The 24,357-nt window shown below is 40.0% G+C and overlaps 6 protein-coding genes across 6 annotated transcripts; 4 read left to right on the top strand and 2 right to left on the bottom strand.

The window, feature by feature from the left end:
• The first annotated feature begins 499 nt into the window (after nt 1-499).
• Nucleotides 500-3,514, top strand: LOC106340068. Its single transcript, XM_013778936.1, has 8 exons — nt 500-1,003; nt 1,148-1,199; nt 1,296-1,565; nt 1,669-1,938; nt 2,230-2,301; nt 2,416-2,690; nt 2,766-2,826; nt 3,087-3,514. The coding sequence occupies exons 1-8, from the start codon at nt 534-536 to the stop codon at nt 3,399-3,401; spliced, it is 1,785 nt and encodes a 594-aa protein (XP_013634390.1). The 5' UTR covers nt 500-533; the 3' UTR covers nt 3,402-3,514.
• Nucleotides 3,515-6,379: 2,865 nt separating this feature from the next.
• On the bottom strand, nt 6,380-9,223 carry LOC106339956 (receptor-like protein 12). The gene has a single exon (XM_013778819.1). The coding sequence runs from the start codon at nt 9,189-9,191 to the stop codon at nt 6,540-6,542; it is 2,652 nt and encodes an 883-aa protein (XP_013634273.1). The 5' UTR covers nt 9,192-9,223; the 3' UTR covers nt 6,380-6,539.
• A 1,261-nt stretch (nt 9,224-10,484) lies between these two features.
• LOC106341277 lies at nt 10,485-12,196 on the top strand. The gene is made up of 4 exons (XM_013780080.1): nt 10,485-10,948; nt 11,140-11,293; nt 11,417-11,665; nt 11,763-12,196. The coding sequence occupies exons 1-4, from the start codon at nt 10,497-10,499 to the stop codon at nt 12,090-12,092; spliced, it is 1,185 nt and encodes a 394-aa protein (XP_013635534.1). The 5' UTR covers nt 10,485-10,496; the 3' UTR covers nt 12,093-12,196.
• A 4,130-nt stretch (nt 12,197-16,326) lies between these two features.
• On the top strand, nt 16,327-18,069 carry LOC106343062. Its single transcript, XM_013782188.1, has 4 exons — nt 16,327-16,879; nt 17,091-17,244; nt 17,365-17,604; nt 17,713-18,069. The coding sequence occupies exons 1-4, from the start codon at nt 16,455-16,457 to the stop codon at nt 18,016-18,018; spliced, it is 1,125 nt and encodes a 374-aa protein (XP_013637642.1). The 5' UTR covers nt 16,327-16,454; the 3' UTR covers nt 18,019-18,069.
• A 90-nt stretch (nt 18,070-18,159) lies between these two features.
• On the bottom strand, nt 18,160-20,145 carry LOC106343063 (ATP synthase subunit gamma, mitochondrial-like). The gene is made up of 7 exons (XM_013782189.1): nt 19,938-20,145; nt 19,808-19,851; nt 19,565-19,717; nt 19,291-19,404; nt 19,076-19,203; nt 18,874-18,996; nt 18,160-18,763 (listed from the first exon to the last, which is right to left on the bottom strand). Exons 1-7 carry the CDS (start codon nt 20,033-20,035, stop codon nt 18,446-18,448), a joined length of 978 nt encoding a protein of 325 aa, XP_013637643.1. The 5' UTR covers nt 20,036-20,145; the 3' UTR covers nt 18,160-18,445.
• A 743-nt stretch (nt 20,146-20,888) lies between these two features.
• LOC106336721 (receptor-like protein 12) lies at nt 20,889-23,423 on the top strand. Its single transcript, XM_013775647.1, has one exon. The coding sequence runs from the start codon at nt 20,938-20,940 to the stop codon at nt 23,341-23,343; it is 2,406 nt and encodes an 801-aa protein (XP_013631101.1). The 5' UTR covers nt 20,889-20,937; the 3' UTR covers nt 23,344-23,423.
• Nucleotides 23,424-24,357: the final 934 nt, after the last annotated feature.

Genomic DNA, 24,357 nt, shown 5'->3' with positions numbered 1-24,357 from the left:
CTAATATTTTTGACATCACCATTAAAGACAAGGAGAAGCATTATGATTTTTTTTAAACGTTTTTTTGTAATGTTCTTATCTCTAATCACCAGTCTTTGTCCATATAAAATAGCTAATGTGTATGAATCATGGATATGTAAAGGGCTAAGCATTCTCTCCAAAAGTAGCACTAAATTAAGTTGTTGATTCTGATTCCCGTTAATGATATTGACTCTGAAGAATTCGTCTGTGAAGCTGTTGAATCCACCTTGCTTACGACTGGAACCGATGACTCTACCATTGGATTTGCATATTAACAATCATATATCCGTAATGAAAAATATAAATGTAACACATCCCGCCTGTAGGGCGGACTGACCCTAGTAATTAATATACTAATGTTGTTCAGTCAATATTATTCGTTACAACTTCGAAGTTTATTGGTATACGACGTCGTTTTACAGAGCACTATAAAACAACCTCGTTAATAGCAAAAGGCCAAAGAAAAAAAAAACCCCGCCCAAATTTACAACGAACGCCTTTCGCCGCCGACGATGACTGATCGGGCGAGACGGATCGGCGACGAACTCAGAGTTTGCAGAGAAGAAGCGATCTTTTACCTCGAAGGATTGGATTGGGACTTGGACGCAGCGATGGAGGCTTGCCGCAGCAAAACGTTGAACTTGCCGTCTCTCGCGGTTGAACCTCCGCCGGAGAAAGAGAAATCATCTCGTTCGGAGGTTCAATCGCCACTTCCATCGACGACCACGGGTTCGCAATCGAGAAACGAACTTATCGTACAGTTCATCAATTTCGCCGTTGGATCGGATGTACAAGACGCGACCTCGTACCTCGAGCGCAACGATTGGGATTTAGATCGAGCCGTCTTGCAGTTCTGCGACGAGCGCCGTCCGACGCCTTCTCAGAGGAAGGTGAATCGCAAGCTTGGGCGGTTGAATTCGCAGCAGTACTCACAGGATGATGAAACGTCTGCGGCGGTGGGGACGTTAGTGGAATTGATTCGGTAATTTCTTGATTTTAGGGTTTTACTGTTTCTTTGTTTGTCGTTTTCTTGATTTTAGGGTTTAGTTGTTATTGTTTGTTGATGGAGAATGATAAAAAAGTCGTTTTCTTGATCTTGAACAAAGTCTCTTTCATGTCTCTGCAGTGAAGAACAAGTCCCTAAAGCTATACCTCCAATGGTGTCATCTCACATGAAGGTATCCTTAAAGCTTGCTGTTCTATTGATATGTGTTTGCTAATAAAAGCTTAAACATAACCTTCTCATTGTTGATGCATATGGTTTGTTCATTCAGGTTCAAGAAAGTACAAGTCTTGTTCAAGATGGGGAAGAAAAACTTTCGCTCGTTAAGGAATCTGCTGAGGGGACGCTGTCAAGTGTGAGTTCAAGTCAGCTGACGAATGCGCCTGAAGAGCAACTGTCTCAGTGGAAAGAGGAAAGTATCAAATCATTCTTCAAAGTGGATATTGGAGCGTCTCGAGACGCTGCCATTGCTTGCCTCAGTCATTGCAAGTGGAATCAAGAAGACGCCATCTGTTATTTCTTTGGAGATTACACAGAAGCTGTACGTAACCTTCTCACTTGCTTGTGTTTTCTTGATGGCTGGTCTCTCTTTGAATTGCCCTTCTCAGTGTTGATGTATGTACTGCTTCCATTTGTTCATTCAGATTCAAGAAAGTACAAGTCCCGTTAAGGAATCTGCTGTGGCTGTGCCGTCAAGTATGAGTTCGAGGCAGCTGATGAGTTGGCCTGAAGACCAACTGTCTCGACTGAAAGAAAAAATTATCAAATCATTCCGCGATGTGGTTATTGTAGCGTCTCGAGAAGACGCAGAAGCTTGCCTCGATTACGGCGAGTGGAATCAAGAAGACGCCATCAGTTATTTCTTTGGAGATTACGCAGAAGCTAATCCTGAAATTGCGCGGTCTCAGGCAGATGTATGTAACCTTCTGTTCCTCTGCACTTTTTACTATGGTCCTGCTTGTTTTATCGAGTTGTGTATGTTAAAAGGTTTAACCTCAAACCGGAACTGACATTGCAGATCATAGATACATAAGACAAGAGGAGTTAAAATTATTTTATTGTCTTGATGATCTTTCTTTGGATTGACTGGTCTTCTCTGTTTTCATACGATAGTTTTTAGAAGAACGGAGCTCAATGTCGTTGGTACACTGCTTGCTTGCTTGCTTGCACTTCTCCATATTACGTTCTGAATATTTGTGTTGAAGGGTAAGGTTGTTGACGAAGATTCAAGGATAAAGTCACTCGAAGAAGCTAGTGGAGCTAAATCTCATGTGAAGGTAGTCTGTTGGTTATGATAAAAGCTAAAGCTCAAAACATAATCTTCTCTGTGTTTTCTTAAAGAGAATGGAACTCAATGTTGATGCGTACACTTCTTGCATTTCGACATCCAGATTCAGGAAAGTTCAAGTCCTACACAGACTAGGGAAGATTCACGTAAGAGTTCGCGGGAGCAACGTTCACAATGGAAGGATGAACTCATCCATTCATTCCTCGAACTGGCTGATGGAGTTACACGAGAGGTTGCAACCGTGTACCTTACACTGAGCAATTGGAATGTAGAGGAAGCCTTCTCCTTTCTATTGGAAGAATCATCGCAGGTTCTTGCTTCACATGGTTCCCCAAACAAAAATTACTCGGAAGAAGACGAGACCGGGAGCTCTTCTAGGTAAACCACTAAATGTTGGTTTTTAGAGTATGCTTAGTATGAATCAGCTAAACTTACATATCTAAACTTGCGCAGTTCCAGTAAAGCTGACTCGACCGATACAGGAAACGCCACCGTGGCATCGTCGCAAGCGGATGTATGTAACTTTCTGTACCTCTGCACTTTCTTACTATGGTCTTGCTTGCTTTCTCAAATTGTGCATGTTAATAGCTTTTAAGCTCAAAACAGAATTTACCGTTGTGGATTTTAGTTACATAAGGTGTAAATATTCTGTATCTCTTGATGGTGTTTTCTGTTTTCTTAGGATAGCTTAAAAAGAAGGGAACTCAATATTCTTTTGCGTTTCTCCTTATTACCTTCTGAGTATTGTGTTTTATCTTCTGGTTATATGAGCAGGAAAATGTAAAGGATAAGGATGTTGAAGAAGAGTTATCCCCTGCTCCTATTACTACTACTACTACTAGTACAGTAGAACTAGAAATCATTTTGGACAATGGTGAATGTGGGGTACAGGTATGGATTCTTTTTAGATCAGACCAAACTGTCAGAGACATCCGCAACAGGATTGCCTGGTTTAGACCAGAAGACAAGAGAGACTACTACTTAAAGTCTGATACTGGAGTAGAGTACAGGGATTTGGATACAGCAGTACACAGCATCACTTCTGGTTCTCGTGGCTCTACAATTCTCCACCAGATGTACTCCACTTAGCTTTTGGTTTGGTTTACAGTTTCCATCGATTGATGAAACACGCAGATGTATAGAAAGGTTTCTTGCCTTGTATAAAAAAAAGGGAAAAACGTAGAACAGAGCATCTTCTTACTTGTTTTGAGATAGGAACTTGATAAGGAGGAGAGAGGTCATACTGTAGTTTTGATTCTTTAGGGTTACTACTTACTATGATTGATGAAATATAAAGATAGAGAGGATTGAAACAACAATCAAAAGCCAAGTTTAACGCAAAAACAAGGAGGATGTGCTTATTTAGCGGCTTCAAGTGCAGAAGCTCCAGAGATAATCTCGATAAGCTCGTATGAGTCGAGCTCACAGAGTTTTCCTCCAACTTCAGATTCCTGTTCAATAATCTTTCAATGCAAAAACACGTATAAAAAATTAAAAATATAAGCTTATATATGGTTAAAGCAGAATGTGAGACACTAAGCACAGATAGGAGTCCAGAGACATTTGACAACCTATCGTCTCCTGACAGTCTTTCTTTGAGTTGCCATTCTCTGTTTGTTTTTAAAAAAAAGAAAGAAAGAGTAGAACTCAATGTTGATTCAAAACATTCAGGAGAGTGGAATTCCTACAGAAACCTAGCCGCTCAGGGACGAGGAATCTGCTGAGGTCAAGGAAGAACACATCGGTTCATTTGTAAAGATGACTAGAGAAGATGCAATAGCTTAGCTTGAACACTTCTAGTGGAATGTAAACCAAAACCGTCAAATTTTTCAAAGACTATGAGTACTCGGAGGAAGAAACATTTGCGCTGAACGTTGGTTTCTAGAGTATTATATCTCTCCCCTAGTCCCCTTATTGCACCAAAAAAAATTATATCTCTTTCCTTTTCTTTCAGGATCGCTAAAAAACTTGTGCAGTTCGAGTAATGCTGACCCGACCGAGACAGGAGCTGTTTGATGCAGCGCATCTTAATTGTATTCTTGACAACTCGGTTTATTAAACCAAACCGAGAGCTGGACGTTTTTTTTTTTTTTTTTTTTTTTTTTTTGGCAACGGTTTTAATTTTCCTTTTATTATTTGGATTTAGTTAATATAGAGATAATCCTCATCGTTAGTTGATAAGCTTAGGTCGTTACAGGAATCTACCATGTAAAGATACCTTCTATTGAATATTATCAAGAGCTTTTAAGTTCATCTTCCTCCAGCCGAATTTTTTTTCACATTCAACATTATTCAAATTCCATTAAATGGCTCCAAGGCGAACAAACCAAGCTGCAAAGGATCAACCAACGAATGAGTGGGAGGAGTTGAGGAGAACTCTGCTTGCACATTCAAGCTACAATCCATAACTCGATGCGTGAGCTCGCCGAATCAGTGTATCTCCAGCAACGTGATCGTAGGAGACAGCCTTCCGAGGATGGATCGACCGAAGCGGATGGTACCCCGTCCGCAGAAGAAGTACAACATCGGGGTAATAGGTTTGATCGTACTAATATGTTCCCAAGGCTACAAAACTTGCGCCAAGGATCTCGATCAGTAGACGATTACGCGGAGGAATTTTCTTTGCTTCTTAGTCAAGAGATCTTAGACATTGAGGTGCAGTTGGCGTCGCAGTTTTACCCTTTGACAGTTGCGGAGGATCATCGTCGTGCGGTTGCGGTTGTTCCAGAAGATGCATCGTCTCAAGTGGATGTATGTAACCTTCTGTCCCTAAAATGCTTTTATTCTGTTCCCAATCTTCGTTTAGTTACATACATTGTTAATATTCCTTTATCTCTTGATGGTTTTTTCTTTTGGATTAACCTTCTCTGTTTGCTTAGGATTTTTATTTTGTCTTGTGGTTATATGAGCAGGAAAATGGAAAGGATAAGGATGTTGTTGAAGAAGAGTTATCCCCTGTTCCTATTACTACTAGTACAGTAGAACTAGAAATCATTTTGAACGATGGTGAATCTGGGATACAGGTATGGATTCTTTTTAGATCAGACCAAACCGTCAGAGACATCCGCGACAGGATTGCCTGGTTTAGACCAGAAGACAAGAAAGACTACTACTTAAAGTCTGATACTGGAGTAGAGTACAGGGATTTGGATACAACTGTGCACAGAATTACTTCTGGTTCTTTTGGCTCTAAAATTCTCCACCAATTGTACTCCACTTAGCTTTTGGTTTCATACTTGTTTTAAGATAGGAACTTGATAAGGAGAGAGGTCTTACTATAAGTTTTGATTCTTTACAGTTACTACTTACTATTTGGTTTGATTTTCTCCATTTCGTTTACGGTTAAAATATTCCATTTGCGAAATTACCTACACTGTTCCACACCATATCATTGTCATCGGCCCAAATCAGTGACAAGTGTTTAAAACAGAGATGTATTGACATTCCTTCTACTGTTTCTTGTTCGAGTACAAATACTATGAATACAGATACAGACTTCATTGCAAAAGAACATAACAAAAAAAAAAATACAAGGAACTGCTTTGTTACTAGACCCATAAATGGTTCGACAAAGTGTTGAGATTGAACCTTGATTAAATCCTCCAAGAGAAGAAGAAGCGGAAGCGGAAGCAAGGAAGCTTGCCACACAAGAAAAGAAGAATGAAGAAGTGACGAAGGAGTCACCTAGAAGTGGAAGAAGAAAGCTTGGCATGCAAGAAACGGAGGAACAACAAGAAGACCGACGTGGACAACATGAAGTCCAAGTAAGTTGGGTTGTGTAACTAAAGTTACACAACAAGAAGATTAAAAGAAACTAGTTAGTTGGTAAGCTAAATAATTTGGAGTTGAAGTTGTTAAGAGTTGTTAGTATAAGATAAGCTTTGCTTGTAGAATTAAGTCTATGGCCTAATGTAGAGGCATGGACAAATGGGAGTAGGTAAAGCTATAAGTGTAAGGGAGTGTGAGTGGAGTTAGTAGAGAAATCTACTATAAGTATGTATGGATGTGTTTGAAGAAGAATTAAAAATGAAAAAAAAAAAAAGAGTTAAAATGTAGACATACAAAGTGTTACTCTCTTCTCTCTACAAACACAAAGACAAACGTGAGAGAGTAAAGAGAGTGTGTGTGGTTGTGTGATGATATACACAAGTAGAAACAGAGAGAGTGAGTGAGAACAAAAACTGAGTGAAAAGAAAGAGGCCAAGCCAAAAAGAGAGAATGACAACATCAAGTGAGAAAACCAAAATAATACAAACGGCTTAACTTGGCGAGCCACTTTGCCTTGTATGAAGCAATCACTTGACCTAATGCCAATCCAAACAACAATCCAGGAGCATATCCTATAGCCACTGCTTTCCAGCTCAACACTTCTCCTTCTTCTTCTTGATTCACATCTTGTAACGGCGGCACACTAGTGCTGGCACAACTTTCCTGGAGAGGAAGTCCACAAAGACCTGCATTCCCTTCGAAGGAGGATTTAGATTGTCCAGTAATTTGTGTTCCTTGTGGTATTTCACCAGTGAGTTGGTTATGCGACATATTTAGATACGCCAAAAACGTGAGGGCTTTGAGTTCATTAGGAATAGTCCCAGAGAGCTGGTTTCTTGACAAGTCTAGTGACGCTAGCTGCGTAAGATTTCCCAAAGACAGAGGAATATGACCTGTAAATGCATTGTTCGATAAGTTGAGCGCGATCAATGCCTTCAAGAGACCAATAGATTCAGGAATCTCTCCTTCAAGTTTGTTCCCCGAAAAATCAACGGTGGCGTAGGAACTAAGGACCTTGGCTTGCTCCATAACTAGACCTTTATATCTCAAATCTATAACGTCTTGGTAAGTATAGTAACCATTTATGGAAACTGAATTATCCTCTTTGTATCCCATATATATACTCCCATCTTCATTCATTTGAAGTGATGATGCTTTCCAGTTCACAAAGTAGTTTGCTGGCAAGCTTCCGCTGAAGTTGTTATCCGATACTTCAAATATGTGCAGCTGAGGAAATGCAAGAGGACCTTGATCAGGAGGAGAGAGCGGACCATAGAACTTGTTTGAACGGAGGATGAGGACTTGCAAGTTTGGTAAAGTCTTGAGCCAGAAAGGAAATGCGTCTTCGATTTTGTTGTTCTCAACGTTTAGAAACTTTAGAGAGGAGCAATTTAGAAGAGACCTTGAAAGCTTTCCAGTTAGTTGATTGTAGCCAACGTCAAGTGTCCGAAGCAAGGCACCGGTATGGAACATGTATGGGAGACTTCCTTCTAAACTGTTCTTTCGGAGAACCAATAACGTCAAGTTACTAAAACAGCTAGGAACTGAACCGGTGAACTTGTTGTCGGATAGATCAAGAACCATGAGAGAGTTGCGGCTGCACAGTGAAAGAGGTATGTTCCCTTTGAAACCATTACCCCAAGCAGAGAAGGATACAATAGAGAGTGGCAGATCAGGAAGTGCTCCTTTGAAACTGTTTGTAGCCAATATTAATATTTGCACAGATGAATTTATCAAAACTTCAGCTGAACCATTGAAAGAATTGTTTGATAAATCCACTGAACTGAGGCGAGGAAGTTCCCAAAACCATGCAGGGACTTTTCCCTTGATTCCATTGTTTGACAAGTCAATATGCTGCAAGTCTTGAAGGGTCTTTAAGATGTTTGGGAACTCAGTGATGTTGCAGCGCGACAAGAGCATGAATCCAATGCTCAATGGGATGCTTGCATCTGAAGTAAAACTGGCTGGTGAAATGTTATTATTGGACAGATCAAGGGAGAACAAAGACTTGAGAGAGGATAAGAAGGTTAAGTCAATTGGGGAGCTTGTGTTTAGAGAAGAAAGGTCGAGACGAATGAGGTTGGTGAGTTTTGAGATGGGCTCTAGGATTTTTCCTTCAAAATGGTTGTCCCCAAGGAACATGACCTGGAGCCTAGATGAATTAGATGAGTTAGGAACTTCAAAAGATCCTGCGAGATTGTTTCCGCGTAGATCAAGATATTCCAAGGAAGGCATAGTGAGGAGAGAAGAAGGAATGGTTCCAGTGAAGTGATTATAAGCAAGTTCTAGATCATAGAGGTTTGTTAGGTTTTGAACAAGTGGTAAATTACCAGTGAGCTCATTACTGTCAAGGAACAAACGTGTTAACCAAGTTAGGTTACTAATTGTGGGAGGAACTTGGCCAAAGAAGCCATTATTGGAAAGAGACAACACTTCTAGATTTTTTAGATTTCTAAATTGGGAAGGAATTGGAGAAATGAAGTTGTTGAAAGCAAGGTTGAGTGTAATGAGTTGGTGCAACTCAAAGAGGCTACTATTGGGATTCAAAGTTCCTGAGAAATGATTATTGGAAAGATCTAAATAGGAGAGCATACTTAGAGTCCTCAAAAATGGGAAACTACCAGTAAGCTCATTATGGGAAAGGCCTAAATAGGAAAGCTGGCTTAGGTTACTAAATGAGGAAGGGACTTCACCTATGAAACCATTAGAGGAAAGAGACAAAACCTCTAACTTCTTGAGATTGCCAAAGTCGGAAAGGAGTGGAGAGGACGTGAAGTTGTTGCCAGAGAGATCAAGGTAACGAAGTTGATGCAGCGTGAAGAGGCTACTGTTAGGCTTCAAAGTTCCACTGAGACAGGACCTGAGCTGTAGCTTGGTGACAGCACCCGTGGAGTTATCGCACCAGACTCCATTAGAGTTGTAACTATGGTTGCAACCACGAGTATCAAACTCGTTCTTCAACAGCTTAAAGGCTTGACTCTGGCGGGTACGACAAGCAACAAGACCAGGGACGAGATCATCTATACGCAAAAAGCTTGAAGGGGAGACACAACAGAGTAAGAGTAGCGAGAGAAAATGAAAACGCACGAGTGATTTCGACATGGTTGTCATGAAATCATTTTAAGAAGAATGATAAAAATATGGTTGGCATTTAGAACACAAATTGATCCAGAAGAAATTAAAGCCATGTGAGTTCTTTATGTTGGGGCCAATCCAATAATGGAAAGTTGTCTGTTCACACGTAATCACATCACTTTGACAAGTTCAAAGGACGGTAGCTTTGACTTATGGTTTTTGTATAGATTGTCAAATTTCAAAGTTAGTGACGGGACAAAGTGATGACCTTATGGTGTAGCTAATTTATTGGCAAGCTGAAAAATATGCTCAAGTGTCCAAGCTCAAAGGAACAAGTGGCATGGACTTTGAATTTGTTTGTGGATTGTCAATTTTCAAAGAGAGCAACGTGTGATCACGTAACGTTATCGGTGATTAAAAATTGTTAAACCGGAATTTATGATGTAATGGTGTTTGACCAGAACAACTCCGCATTGTCCGGAGAAGTAACGAGAGGGAATATGAATCCAAACATAATGTGAATGCAATTATTCGTAATCTTGCGGGATATTACAGAAATTTTATCTTAGAAACGTTTGAGCTAAGATTGGAGCTCTCAACTAGAAGCCATGAATTGAATGCATGTCATGAGATGATTAGCAAGACTACATGAGCATAACATGAGATGACCTACGTACAATACTGCTTCTTTGGTGGGTGTATTTGCAATGCTCTTTGAGGAGCAAAAACTAGAAAATGTCCATTTGGTTGCAACAAACAAGATATGTTACAAATGAGGTTATATATTGAACCAATTTGACCATTTCTATGCATATATCTAGAGTTCTGTTTGGATTTTTTGATACAATAAACCAAATTAAAACCAGATTTATACTATTTTAATAAATATTACTACGGTGAAATAAAAAGTACTTATTTATTTTTTTTGAAACAAAATTTTGATAGAAAAATTTACCAAAATGATTTTTATTATTTATGTCTAGTTTGAAAAATAAACCTGCAACATTCAAATTTTCAAATATGGACTTTAATAAAATAATTCCTTTTTTCGAAAATTTTACGGTAGAAATTAGTTTGAAATTTTAAGATAAATAATAATAGGTTAAATAGAAGTGATTCAAATGATATTAAGTTGAAAACGAAATTGCTCAAGTTGGTTATATTCGTTGGAAGTTAACCGTCTCTTTTTGGCGGCTGTTTTTGAGTTAACCATTTTATCCCTCGCGTTTTGTGGATGCAACTACGTGGCTCGACGTCGTTTTAGACTGCCACTATAAAAACGACGGTATCTCAGCAAGATAATTGTATCCGGCCTCTTCTTGGCAAGAGTCGAAGACGAAGATGGCTGATCCGTTGAAACAAATATGCGACGAACTAGGAGTCTGCACAGAAGAAGCGCTCTTCTACCTGGAAGGATTCCGATGGGATCTAAACGCAGCGACGGAGGCTTGCCGTAGCAAAACATTACCGTCGTCGGAGAACGAGAGAACCGCGGCGGAGGAACAAAGGAGAAACGATAAGATCGCGAGATTCGTAGTCGCAACAGGAGCGACTGTAAAGGAAGCAAGATATTACCTCAGCCGCGAAAACTGGAACGTAGACAATGCCTGCCTCTCTTTCTTGGCATTATCACACGACGATCATACTGAGGGGAGTTCGAATGAGCCGTGGTATCTGCACGGGTTCTCAGGGAATGAACGACCGGACACGACGCATGACGTTTTGAGTAAAGTGCCGCAGTTTCATAATACCTCGACGAATCTCAGAATCGGGAGCCCTCCTCCTTCTGCTAGGTCATCATTTCTTGATTTACTGTTTAGCGCATCTTTTTTTAGCTACGTTTGTGTTCTTTGTTTGCGTATCTTCGTGTTATTCGTTTAGGGTTTAGCGTGTCTTTATTTGTGTTCTTGATTTAAGGTTTATCCTATCTTTGTGTTCTGAATCTTGTTTTTTTTTTTTTTGGTAACTTGCTTTACTTGTGCAGGACGCCACCGCTTGAATTGAAACCGGAAAGTATAAAACGATTCCGCGATGTTGTCTCTGATGCCTCTTCACAAGCCGTAATCGATTGCCTCAACGACTGCAAGGGGAATGCAGAACACGCCATCCAATATTTCTATGAGGTTTACAGTCTAAAGGTGCTTGCTGAGTGTTTATCTTGATTTTTTGTTTGCTAATGAATAATTCAACTCAATGTTAACAACCTATCGTCTCCCGATGATCTTTCTTTGAGTTACCCTTCTCTGTTTTTTGTTTTACAGAATGAAACTCCCCCAGAAAGTTTACCTGATGAGATCAAGGAAGAGCGCATCGCTTCATTCTCTTCCATGACTGGAGAGACTAGACATGTTGCAAAAGTTTACCTGGAAAAGTTTATGTGGAATCTAGACCAAGCCATCGACTATTTCTTTGAACCTAGTGACCCCTCGGAGACACAAAAGTCACTTGAAGTGGCTGGTGAAGGAGACGTCACAGTGGCTATACCTGGGATGGCGTCATCTCAAGTGGATGTATGTAGACCTTCTCTTCCTCTGGTCTTAGCTTTCTACATAAGGTGTTTGCTTTTCTATTTCCACTTCTGAGTATTTTGTTGTCTTGACTTTAAAGGGTAAGGCTGTAGAGGAAGGTTCAAGCACGGAGACAGTCCCTGATCCTTTTGCTAACCGAGACAGGAGGACAACTGTGGAGACTCAAGCTGCGCCGAGTACTATTACGTTAACTATCAACTTGGCAGATACGTCTGGGGCATCGCTGGAGCTTCCTTTTAGATCAAACCAAACCTTAAGAGACATCCGCAATGCTATTGACCAGCGATATCCAGATAACGACAGGGGCTACGTTTTGCAATCGGGGGATGGAGTAGACTACATGGATTGGAATGTAACTGTATACAGAGTTTCTACTCGTGGTACAGTTCTCTTCCAGATCAACCCCTAGCTTTTGTTTTTGTACAGTTTTCCAGTGACTGATGAAACAGAGAAAGAGAGAGATGGAAAGAGGATTCATATAGACGTTGAAAAGGATTCTTGCTTTGTATAGGATAAAAAATAGAACAGAGAAGCTTTGATTCTGTAGAATATGAAAAAAATGAAAACATAGCTGCTTCTTACTTTTGCTTTTCCTCTGTTTGTTCAAACGTGAATATTCGTTATCCTGCTGGAAAATTACAACCTTAAACTAAAACCATAAACAAGATTACCTTCTTTTTTCTTTTTGGTCAAAACAAAAAAAAAGATTACCTTCATAAAGCATCACAATCCAACAAGTAGCATTATCAATCACCACAACAACATGGCATGAGAGACAGAAAGTGTGTTTTTTTAATCTATTTTGGCAATTTTCCCAATAAAATGTGTAATATATATTAAGTATTAAATATTAATACATAGTACTAGAGCAAAAATATCGGCCAGTTTCGTAAGGTTAAAAAAAAACGAAATAATAATAGTTAAATCAAATGATTAAGTTTTTTTTTTAATTTAAATAAAATAATCAAGTTATACATGTAGAAAAAAAATGTGTTTAAAACATGACATGTGAAACTAAAAGTTAATAATGGGTTCTTAAAAGTCTTTAGTTCATAACTTATTGTTTTTTTTTCTTCATTTTGTTTTCCTTTAAATCTTAGATACGTTAAAACTCTTGTCGGTGAAGAAAGTGTATCCTCTCGTTTGGAAATAGATCTGGGTTCTGGGTCCGCCGTACGGCCAGCGCGTGAGCGTGCGTGCCGTCGCTGGAACCGTTCTTCTTCCTTTAGTTTGCTCGTCCTTTGCTTCTCCTTCGACTCCGCTTCCCCACCGTCTTGTCCGAGCTCTGGTACGGCGTCCATCTTCGACTTCGTCTGTAGCTTGCTGAGATGACCATCATCAACGGTGGCTCTGTTTATCCTGGAGTCAAGGCGCGGTAGTGTGGAGGGGTTTGTGTAGTGAAGTCGTTTCCACAGAAGATCGATCTGCTCTTTTTAGGTCTCTTTCTTGCGTTTCAGTTTTTGTTTCAGGGATGGTGATGCGTCTCTCCGGTCTGGTGTAGCGGCAGGTGTGCTGTGTGGCCTTGGAGGTGTCGGGAGTACCAGAGGACGGTCCTGAGGCATTATTGTTGGGTTTGGTGTTTTGCTTCCTGGTTTTGGTTACAGCAACGGTGGAAGAAGTGGTGTGTTAATGGTGTGTTGAGTGTTTGGTTGGTGTGGTGGTATGGGGTTAGCAGAACATGTCTAACACCTTTGAGAAGATTCAGGTTCTTGTCGCCGTTATCTCCGTGCTTTGGAGTCCTTCTCCTGGCCTTGAATAATTGTCTTTTCCGGATTGTCTTGTGCCTATCTTGTCCTCGGTGGCTTCGGTTAGTTGAAGCATTATAAAGAGGTTGAAAGTGTTAGGTTCTCCGATGAAGGTTCAGTTGAGAAGGAAGCTTAAATTCTAGGCGTGTGTTTGCTTCTTGGTTGGTATATGGTGTTAGACTCTCGAGTTTGTGTTCTGGTTTGGCACCATGAACTGAAGGTTCAGGTAATCAGGAGTGTTGTGTCGTTGTAATGCCATTGCATTGCTGTTTCTTTCTAGTGCAGTTAGCTGCAAGTAGTCCGGCTTGTCAAAGCTCAGAAGCTTTACCTCTAATCTCTTTCTCAAGGTTTCCTTGTCTTGAGGCGGGATGCAAGAGTGAAGAGCTATCTAGTGTTTGTAGTAGTTTTTTGTATGTCACCCGTTGTTTGGGTTTGAGCTTGCCCTTTGTGGGCTATGCTTCCGGGGATGTTAAGATGTTTCCACCGGATTTAGATTTTCACCCTTGTATGTTCTTCGGTTTCATCAATCAAAATCAGTTGGCAAAAAAATAAAAAAAATCTTAGATACAATGGGGTTGGAGCTGCTAGTGCAGTCGGTTACTTTTGTTGGAATTTAGAATAGTCTCTTCTCGCCACCTGTATTTGGTTGAGTTGTTTACCAAATCTGATACATTTGTGTTTACTTACAGAGACACTTTCAACTTTTGACACACTTTTTCTAGACAACTGGCTTTTTAGACCCTTTTACCCTCACGTAAAACAACTTGATTCTCTCTCTGCTGCAAATATTTTCTGGTTACCTCAAATGCGGTCACTTTGGTTCCTAACTAATACTTAGTTTATTACTTTCTCTTAAAAATATGTTTTATCCCATCATGTTTAGTTTATTATAATTTCATTTTCTAATAAGTAAATAAATACATAATAACTGTATAAAATTTTCAATTTTTTCGTTATTTTGATATTCATATGCATATATACTTCAATATTTTATTAAATTTCCAAATTTTAATTTATTAGATAATTTTCAAATTTTAATTGTGGACTGTGTACATAAGAAATGTGGATGAGTTCCTAACTAAATTCTTCTGGTTACCTGAAATGTGGTCACGTGATAACTCTTATATACAAGTTATGGTGGATAGTATCTCATAATTTGTTTTTTTTTTGTGTGGACAAGTTATAATTGATACTATGGTGGTTTAAATATAGCAGCTCTATCTGTCTGCATATAAACATGAAAGAACCAACAAGTGTTAAACCTTTGAGAACTTTTTTTTTTTTGGTAAAATGTTAAATTGATTATACCAAGTTTTTGTTTTTTACAGAAAAACGAAGAAGACTAGTAGCAGAGAAACGGAAATAAAACCTAAACAGAGCATCTTATAAGAAAAATGCACAAAATATTACAAAGAAGAATGGTCGTCGAGATGAACCGGAGGTAGCGTAACATCGATGGTCCAGAGGGGAGGTATGAGCGGACTAAGCCTCAGGTTATCGCGAGCTCCCGGGGCACCCTCAAACCTTGTTGCACCAGGCAAAGACCTACAGCTTCCGAAAGTTTTTATCATCAACACCATCGCAGAGAAACACATCACGGAACCTTCAAGAACTTTAAATGTGTTCACTGGAGGTTTTGGACCTAAACAGAGGATTACAAAAAAATTCAGTCAAGCTACTGAGATTTTTTAAACTCATACCTGAGGCAAAGAAAGAGCATGTTGCTGTGACGATTATTGTATAATTTGCCCCGGATTGCTTAGCTGCTGAGCATAGAGAGCAGGGTTAGCTCTCATTTGCGAGCTCAAATTCAATGATTCCATCACTCGCATCCCCTGTAACTGTTGTCCATAACTTCCCGGATGACACTGAGAGGCTTCGACTAGGCCAGACTGCTGCCTTGGCTACAAGGGATTAGCTCCTTTGTCTCAGAATAAAGAAAGTGATTTCGTTCACACAAATACAAGAAAGCATATTGAAAGAGAAGCAATTCCAATAAAAAAAGATTTCAACATTCTTGTTGCAACGAGAAGATTGAATACAAAGTACATAAAAAGAAACAATTTGACACTCTCGTTTGTGACATTCTTACAGGAACTAGATAAACGAGAAGATAGTAAGGTAAGAATGAATACCGAGGAAGCTGCCAATAACTAGGCTGCGGCTCCAGCTGCAGTGTTATATGTATTGGCAAGTGTCCGCTTTGGCCAAGCAAAGCTGCCCTCGATATGTTTTGTTGAACAGAACTTGAATCACCAAATTTAATCGCTCCGTACATCCCAGCTTGCTGCTCCAAAACGTTGCCGTATTGACCTTGATGCTGCTGAACTTGGATCGTGCGAGAAACAGAAGGGGATCGCTGAGCTATGTGATAATTCAACATTGGCATTTGCTGCAAACTTAAATGTTGCGGAATCGAAGAAGAGACTTGCCGAGTCTGACCGAGTTGCTGACTCAGTGTTTGTTGTTCCAACAGAGAAGGAGATGGGATCTGAGCTCCAACGGATGGACTCGGAGACGCGATGTTCGGTTCCGAATTGCTAATAATGTTGGTGATTTGGTTAAGAGATGTTCTGGTTCTTCAAGATGTTAAAAAAAAATCGGGGTTGAGAAAAGTGAGATTAGGGTTCGTGCATTGGGGGAAAGAGATTTTGATTTTGAGTGAATATGTGAGTTTATTTTTATTTTTAAATTATTAAAAAAGTGACTCGTTTAGTTGAGATTCTTTGTTAGATGTAGTTTGGTTAGTAGAAAGGTAGTAAGGACAAAGAAGAAGCAAAATGTGTGTCTCAAAAAACGCCTCTAGGTGTATAGTATTTCTCTATTTGGTTTATTGCTGTTACTTACCATTTTACCCCTCGATTCTTATGGACACAATTGCCTGATTCGGCATCGTTTTAGACTGCCGATATGAAACGACGTTGTTGCAGCAAGAAAATAGTACCCCTCCCTCTTCTTCTTCCGCAAAGATTCCGAAACAAGTAGAAACTCCCGCCCAAATCTGGTGACGAGGACGACGACGAACGATGGCTGATCCGTTGAGACAAATCTGCGACGAACTAGAAGTCTGCAAAGAAGAAGCGCTATTCTACCTCGAAGGATTCCGATGGGATCTGAACGCAGCGACGGAGGCTTGCCGCACCAAAACCTTGCCGTCGCCGGCTCAACCTCCGTCTGAGAACCAAAGAACAGCGGCGGAGCAACAAAGTAGAAACGAGAAGATCGCGAGATTCATAGACCTTTCTAATGGATCATCGTCTGTGGCGGACGCAACAAAGTACCTCAACGACAACAATTGGAGCCTAGAGCACGCCGCCCGCGCTTTCTGTGAACACCGCTATGATAAACCTGAGAAGAAGTCGAAGCCGGTGCTGTTATCACACGACGGTGGTCATACTGAGCCGCAGTTTCATAGTACCTCGACAAATCTCAGGAGCCCCCCTTGGGTTAGGTCAATCATTTCTTGATTTACGGTTTAACGTATCTTTGTTTGTTTAGAGTTTAGCTATCTTTTTTGTTCTTGGTTTACGGTTTAGCGTATCTTCGTGTTATTGGTTTAGGGTTTAGCGTATCTTTCTTTATTTGTGTTGTTGATTTGGGGTTTAGCGTATCTTTTTGTTCTGAATCTTTTTTTTTTTTGGTAACTTGCTTCACTTGTACAGTACGGTGCCGTTTCAACTGGCACAGAAAAGAATAAACCACTTCCACGATGTTGTTTCTGCTGCCTCTTCAAAAGCCGTAATCGATTGCCTCAACGACTGCAAGGGGGATGTAGATGCCGCCATCCTCTATTTCGATGACGTTTACAGTAAAAAGGTGCTTGCTTGCTTTTTGTCTTTACATTTATGGCAAACATATCCCTGAATCTACACCTCTATTGTCTCCTGATGATCTTTCTTTGAGTTTCCCTTCTCTGTTTTTTTTTTGGTTTAAAAGAATTCCACAGAATGTTTACCTCATGGGGTCAAGGAAGCGCGCATCGCTTCATTCTCTTCGATGACTAGAGCGACTAGACAAGTTGCACAAGCTTACCTGGAAAAGTATATGTGGGATCTAGACCAAGCCATCGACTATTTCTTTGAACCTAGTGACTCGGAGACACAAAAGTCACTTGAAGAGGCTGGTGAAGGAGACGTCACAGTGGCTAAACCTGGGATGGCGTCATCTCAAGTGGATGTATGTAAACCTTCTCTTCCTCTTATCTTAGCATTTACATAAGGGTGTTTGCATTCTGTTACTCTTTGATTACTTCTGAGTGTTTTGTTTGTTGTCTTGACTTTAAAGGGTAAGGCTGTAGAGGAAGGTTCAAGCACGGAGACAGTCCCTGATGATAACCGAGACAGGACAACTGTGGAGTCTATTATGATAACTATCTCCTTGGCAGATACGTCTGGGGCATCGCTGGAGCTTCCTTTTAGATCAGACCAAACCGTAAGAGACATCCGCAATGCTATTGACCAGCGATATCCAAATAACGACAGGGGCTACGTTTTGGAATCAGGGGATGGACTACGCTACATGGATTGGAATGTAACTGTATACAGAGTTACTAGGGGTGAATCTACAACTCTCCTCCAGATCGACCCCTAGCCTTTGTTTTGGTAACAGTTTTGAAAGAGAGAGATGGAAAGAAGATTCATATAGACCTTGAAAAGGATTCTTGCTTTTGTATAGGGAAAAAAAAAATAGAACAGAGAAGCTTCGTCATACTTGTTTTGAGATGGGAACTGATAAGAGGAGAGTTCTTATTATAGTTTTGATTCTGTATAGTTTGAAACATAGCAACTTCTTACTTTTGCTTTTCCTCATTCTTGTTTGCAAAACGTGAATATTCGTTATCCTGCTGGAAATTTATTACAAGAAACATCTTAGCCAAGTCTGGTTGTCTCAACAAGAAGCCAGCAAAAGAAATTGATTTCAGTAGCCCTTTAAGAGTTCAAAACACACTCTTCTCCTTTATGGTGGATAGATATATCAAACGCCAAGTTTAACGCAAAACAATGATGATGTGCTTTGCTTATTTAGCGGCTTCAAGTGCAGAAGCTCCAGAGATAATCTCGATAAGCTCGGTTGTGATAGAAGCTTGACGAGTCCTGTTGTAAGTGAGGGTGAGACGGTCAAGCATTTCTCCTGCGTTTCTGCTTGAGCTGTCCATTGCTGACATCCTCGCTCCCATCTCACTACACGCATTCTCCAGCACCGCGTTGAACATTACACAAGAGAATTGGAACTCGGCCAGATTCTGCAGAATTTCTCCCTTGGTTTCACCACCTTCAATCTCGTATGAGTCGAGCTCACCGAGTTTTCCTCCAACTTCAGATTCCTTCTCAATAATCTTTGAATGCAAAAAAACACGAATATAAATATAAGCTTATATGGTTAAAGCAGAATGTGAGACACTAAGCACAAGTCGTAATCCTGAGACATTTGACAATTGTGACATACCTCAGGAGACAAAACAGTGGCCACAGTTGGTAGAAATGCGACAACGGAATGGAACTTGTTGTAGACAATGCGCAAAGCATCAAATTCAACGTTTTTCAGGATGTCATCAGCTAGAACTGAGACCTGAACCAGCAAGTCAAAATAAGAAAACATTCACGATAGAGAGCGTATGGACTGGGGGGAGAGAAAGTACTGCTCCTACCTGAGCATAATTGAGTGGATTCTTGTTCAGCTCTGTGACAGTAAGGGAGATGTCGTTCTTTGAGTCACGAAACATGATAGCTTTCGCTTTCTCTCCGACAATAACAAACTTCACGTCCTTTTCAGGACCTGCAGTGAAATAAAAGTTAATTAAGGTATATGATAATTTTATGGAAACAAAACAATGAAGACATCAAAGGTGGTTTCAGAACATACCAGCGTTCAATTTGTAGAGAGCCCTGCTCACTTTAACAACAGTTGAGTTAATTCCACCACAGAGACCCTTGTCAGAAGAGAGAGTGACCACAACACTCTTCTTAACGTCAATGCCTGGTTTTGCCACCATTAAGTGTACACGCAAGAAATCATAAACACATCCAAAAGAACAACACATAGATAGCAAAGAGCTAAAGAGATAGTTCGTCATCATCAACTAGTATGAAATGAAATGATTATAAAAAAAAAACTAATCTAGATTGTGAAACCATACTGGGGTTATCTCCAAGAAGAGCAGTAAAGGGCTGCCAAAGGCCACGAGAGTTCTCAGCTCTGCCCTGAACAGCTCTAAGCTTAGAAGCAGCAACCATCTTCATGGCCTTTGTGATCTTCTGGATGTTCTTTACACTCTTCATCCGGTTACGCACTACAAAGAGTTACACATTCAAAGCAATTCATGAACATAAGAATGTATCACAGACTTTAACAAACACAATCCTAACTAGCCGAGACTTACCCACTTGAGTCGAGATGGATCGAACTCCAAGAGGTCCCTCCTCCCTACAAAAATCAAATCCAGGTTCAATCTCATCATCTAATCAGCAACAAATCAATCGTATAAAGTATGAATCTGAAAGAGATCTCACCGGTCAGCAGAGAGGGGAGATGAGGTGGCAGCGATAGGGCGAGCGGCGATTGAAGGGAGGAGACGCCTCCCTTCGCGACGGAAAACAGCCATTGCCATTTGATCTGGAGATTGATGATAAAACGAAACCCTAGCTCAGAACGGAGTATTCTTCTTCTTCTCGGCTCGACAGAAATGAGACCGAAACTAAGGGATCATTTATTTGTCCGAACACACACTTTCCACGGCGTCGTTTTGGGATGATGACTACCAAACTTTTCTCCTGAATTCAATTTGGGCTCAACTCGGGCTTATACTAATACTTCGTCGGCCTGTTTTGCATGTCTCATATGCCTTCCTTTCCTCAAATTGCCACGTCACTATATTTGTTTTTTTTAATAAGTTGATTTTTGACTCCATAATGACTCTTATCCATCCTCCACTAAATATAAATGCAAATTGGTTATGTAACGTAACAAACATCATAAATGTGATGAGATAAAATATCACCAAACGATGAATTATTGAAGCCCCCACTTGTTTTTCATTTTCGTGTACTATTCGAAAGCCAACAACACTGATAACTACAAGACTATATATTATTAAATAAAATTGCCATCGTCATCAGATTAATTACTCAATTCGTAACTGTTGGATCCAATATTATTGCGTTATGCTAATACATACTCCACTGATTTATTTGTAGCTTAATCAGTGTGAACGTTAACGTGCACTTGTAATTCAGACATGATTTTAAGGCCAATGAAAAAAGTCAACTGTTACACCAAAAAAAAAAAAGGTTAACATAGCTGAACAGACAGTTTGATGTCTAGACAGAATTTAAGAGAGGTCCAAGTGGAATTAATTTCATAGAGACCCAGAGATTTGTTATTATTGCTTAATAATATGGATATAGTTTATCATGAAAGTGATATTGGCGGCTTAAATGACATACTATATACCAAACATTTTATACGTTTCTTTTTGGTACAAATCACCAACTTTTTCAATCACAAACACCAATGTCACAACCGTGTCTGCATTTGCGTCTGATCTCTGTACTCTTACTCTGCTGTATCCTCTTCGCTTCACACGTCTTAATGATCACTGCTCTTGTTTGTCGTCCCGACCAGATCCAAGCTCTCGTACAATTCAAGAACGAGTTTGAATCCAACGGTTGCAACCGTAGCGACTATCTCAACGGAGTCCAGTGCGATAACTCGACTGGTGCAGTCACGAAGCTACAGCTCCCAAGTGGCTGCTTCACTGGAGTTCTCAAACCCAATAGTAGTCTCTTTGGCTTCAAACACCTTCGTTACCTCAACCTCTCTCATAACAACTTCACGTCCTCTTCACTCCCTTTTGAATTCAGCAGCCTCAAAAGATTAGAGGTTTTGTCTCTTTCCTCTAATGGCTTCATTGGTCAAGTTCCTTCCTCATTTAGTAACTTAATCCATCTCACCCATTTAAACCTTTCACACAATGAGCTCACTGGTAGTTTCCCACTTGTGAAAAATCTCACCGAGCTCTCGTTTCTAGACCTTTCTTACAATCAGTTCTCAGGAACCATACCTTCTGATTTACTACTCACTATGCCCTTCTTGTCTCATCTTGATTTGAAAAAGAATATTCTCACTGGTACATTTGAAGTTACAAACTCAACTTCTTATAGGCTAGTGTATTTATCCCTCGGCCAAAACCAATTTGAAGGGCAAATCCTTAAGCCTATCTCAAACCTCATCAACCTCAACCATCTTGACGTTTCTTCCCTAAACACAAGCTACCCAATAGACTTAAGCATCTTCTCCCCTCTCAAATCTTTGTTGGTGCTTCACCTTTCTAGAAACAGTTTATTACCAGCCAGTCTAAATTCTTCAGACATCCCATTGAGCTTAGAAAGCTTAGTAATGCCACGGTGTGACATTACCGAGTTCCCAAACATCTTAAAGACCCTTCTAAACTTGCAACACCTAGACATTTCCAGCAACATAATCAAAGGGAAAGTCCCTGAATGGCTTTGGAAACTTCCTCATCTCAGCCTAGTGAACCTTGTGAACAATTCTTTCACCGGTTTCGAAGGCTCTTCAGATGTTTTTCTTAATTCATCAGTGCAGTTACTAGATTTTGCATATAACTCCATGACAGGGGAACTTCCTGTTCCACCACCTAATATCATCTACTTGTCAGCGTGGAACAATAGCTTCACAGGGAACATACCTCTCCAAGTCTGCGACCGAAGCTCTCTCACCGTTCTTGATCTCTCCTACAACAAACTCACAGGTCCAATACCTCAGTGTTTGAGTAACTTGAAGATAGTGAACCTCAGGAAGAACAACTTGGAAGGAAGTATACCTGACGAGTTCTATAGCGGCGGTTTGACACAAACACTTGACGTTGGATACAATAGACTAACCGGGAAGCTTCCAAGATCGCTTTTAAATTGCTCATTTCTGAGGTTTCTAAGCGTTGACAACAACAGAATCGACGACACGTTTCCTTTCTGGCTCAAGGCTTTACCAAACTTGCAAGTCTTTACCCTCCGTTCAAACAGATTCTTTGGCCATCTTTCTCCTCCTGATAAAGGTCCACTCTCGTTTCCCGAGCTGCGGATACTTGAGTTATCGGATAATAACTTTACCGGAAGCTTGCCACCAAGTTTCTTTGTTAACTGGAAAGCATCAGCGATCAAGGTAGATGAAGATGGGAGAATTTATATGGGAGACTACAAGCATGCTTATTATGTCTATGAAGATACTTTGGATCTACAATACAAAGGGCTATTCATGGAGCAAGGGAAGGTCCTTACTTCATACAACACCATTGATTTCTCTGGAAACAAACTCGAAGGACAGATTCCTGAATCTATTGGTCTTTTGAAGGCATTGATTGCGCTCAACTTATCGAACAACGCCTTCACAGGGCATATTCCTCTGTCTTTAGCAAATGTTACAGAGCTAGAGTCGCTAGACCTGTCAAAAAACCATTTGTCAGGGACTATTCCTAGGGAACTTGGAAGTCTCTCGTTTTTGGCGTACATAAGTGTGGCTCATAACCAGCTCAAAGGTGAAATACCACAAGGACCACAGTTTAGTGGGCAAGCTGAAACATCATTTGAAGGGAATGCAGGTCTATGTGGTCTTCCTCTCCAAGGAACTTGCTTTGCGCCACCGGAACAACAGCCTGAGGAAGAAGATGAAGAAGAAGAGGAAGAAGTGTTGAACTGGAAAGCAGTGGTTATAGGGTATGGGCCTGGATTGTTATCTGGATTGTTATTAGCTCATGTTACTGCTTCATACAAGCCGAAGTGGTATCTCAAAATAGTTGGTCTGGATAAGCCTAAGGAAGTAAAACCAGTTAGATTATTTATGTCTTTGGATTCAAGATGGGATAGTTATAATAATCATGTAGAAAGTGAAAGTGATACGTAACGATTGTATGTGTATGTGTAATATGTTTTTAAATGATGTAAGAAAGAGGTCTTAGTTGAGATCTCTCTTTTGGCTGATGATTAATGTCCTGAGGTGAACATAAGAGTCTCGGTGACTATAGGATTATATAGGTTCCAGGAATTCAATCTCAAACCAGAATCTACGGGGTCCTTATCCTCAACCCTCTCAATGGTCTACCTTGCTTGAACTGAAAGGGAAACTCATTAAGAAATGTTACGGTGCGAGTTAGTTATGATGTTATCCAACAATCTCATAAATATTATACCGGAAAATTCCAAGACAAGATAAAAGTTTCACCGAACCACTGAAAACCCCACACATATTACGCCTAACATATGTTGGATTTATTTGATTGCCGATTAATCTAGTGTGCGTGCGTTATGCAGTATATGTTGCACTTATCTGTTTGCTAAGCTAGTGTGAACGTACAGGTTGTTTTGAATCCAACGAAAATGCCAATTATCATGTGAACAATCAATTTTGTCTAGACAGTGTGAAAGAGATGCCGACGTGGAGTTTACTTCACGAACTGCGTGACTCGTACACATTTCACCTGACATGTAGACCCCCGCACACTTATTTATTAGAAACAATTACATTATATGACAAATTTCATACATTTTTAACATAATAAGTCATTTGTCTACACTTCTGTAGATATATCAAAGTAGACCGCGACCTAGACCGCAACCTGCTTGTTATATCCAAGTATAGTCCAGTAACAAATTAGGTTTGGACATCCCCTATATATTATTTGTGAAACATCACAACTTCTTTTTGTAGCCACATGTCATCACTAGGATGATTCTTAGAATTATTAGAGAAATAGGTTGGTCCATCTAATTATATAATAAGCTTTTTATTAAACTAACCATAAATTCATTATTAATGTCATTTATTATTTCCTTAAATAAAGATTACAGAATTGCTTAATGTAGGTAAAGTATATATGACAATTAATGATTTTGAATAATAAAGATCTGATAAAAAAAA

This window comes from Brassica oleracea, chromosome C4 (genome assembly GCF_000695525.1).
Source record: "Brassica oleracea var. oleracea cultivar TO1000 chromosome C4, BOL, whole genome shotgun sequence".
Taxonomy (NCBI): Eukaryota; Viridiplantae; Streptophyta; class Magnoliopsida; order Brassicales; family Brassicaceae; genus Brassica; species Brassica oleracea.
This window is presented reverse-complemented; position numbering and strand designations above follow the sequence as displayed.

Excerpts from the sequence above, each read along its gene's own strand:
- LOC106343062 (XM_013782188.1), top strand. The coding sequence starts at position 16,455 with ATGGCTGATCCGTTGAGACAAATCTGCGACGAACTAGAAGTCTGCAAA. Across the intron at positions 17,245-17,364 it reads ATGACGTTTACAGTAAAAAG|AATTCCACAGAATGTTTACC; the intron begins GTGCTTGCTTGC and ends TTGGTTTAAAAG. Across the intron at positions 17,605-17,712 it reads TGGCGTCATCTCAAGTGGAT|GGTAAGGCTGTAGAGGAAGG; the intron begins GTATGTAAACCT and ends TTGACTTTAAAG.
- LOC106340068 (XM_013778936.1), top strand. The coding sequence starts at position 534 with ATGACTGATCGGGCGAGACGGATCGGCGACGAACTCAGAGTTTGCAGA. Across the intron at positions 1,566-1,668 it reads TTGGAGATTACACAGAAGCT|ATTCAAGAAAGTACAAGTCC; the intron begins GTACGTAACCTT and ends TTGTTCATTCAG. Across the intron at positions 2,302-2,415 it reads GAGCTAAATCTCATGTGAAG|ATTCAGGAAAGTTCAAGTCC; the intron begins GTAGTCTGTTGG and ends TTCGACATCCAG.
- LOC106343063 (XM_013782189.1), bottom strand. The coding sequence starts at position 20,035 with ATGGCAATGGCTGTTTTCCGTCGCGAAGGGAGGCGTCTCCTCCCTTCA. Across the intron at positions 19,405-19,564 it reads TCTTCTTGGAGATAACCCCA|GCATTGACGTTAAGAAGAGT; the intron begins GTATGGTTTCAC and ends TGGCAAAACCAG. Across the intron at positions 18,997-19,075 it reads ATCCACTCAATTATGCTCAG|GTCTCAGTTCTAGCTGATGA; the intron begins GTAGGAGCAGTA and ends TTGCTGGTTCAG.
- LOC106336721 (XM_013775647.1), top strand. The coding sequence starts at position 20,938 with ATGTCACAACCGTGTCTGCATTTGCGTCTGATCTCTGTACTCTTACTC.
- LOC106341277 (XM_013780080.1), top strand. The coding sequence starts at position 10,497 with ATGGCTGATCCGTTGAAACAAATATGCGACGAACTAGGAGTCTGCACA. Across the intron at positions 10,949-11,139 it reads AGCCCTCCTCCTTCTGCTAG|GACGCCACCGCTTGAATTGA; the intron begins GTCATCATTTCT and ends TTACTTGTGCAG. Across the intron at positions 11,294-11,416 it reads ATGAGGTTTACAGTCTAAAG|AATGAAACTCCCCCAGAAAG; the intron begins GTGCTTGCTGAG and ends TTTGTTTTACAG.
- LOC106339956 (XM_013778819.1), bottom strand. The coding sequence starts at position 9,191 with ATGACAACCATGTCGAAATCACTCGTGCGTTTTCATTTTCTCTCGCTA.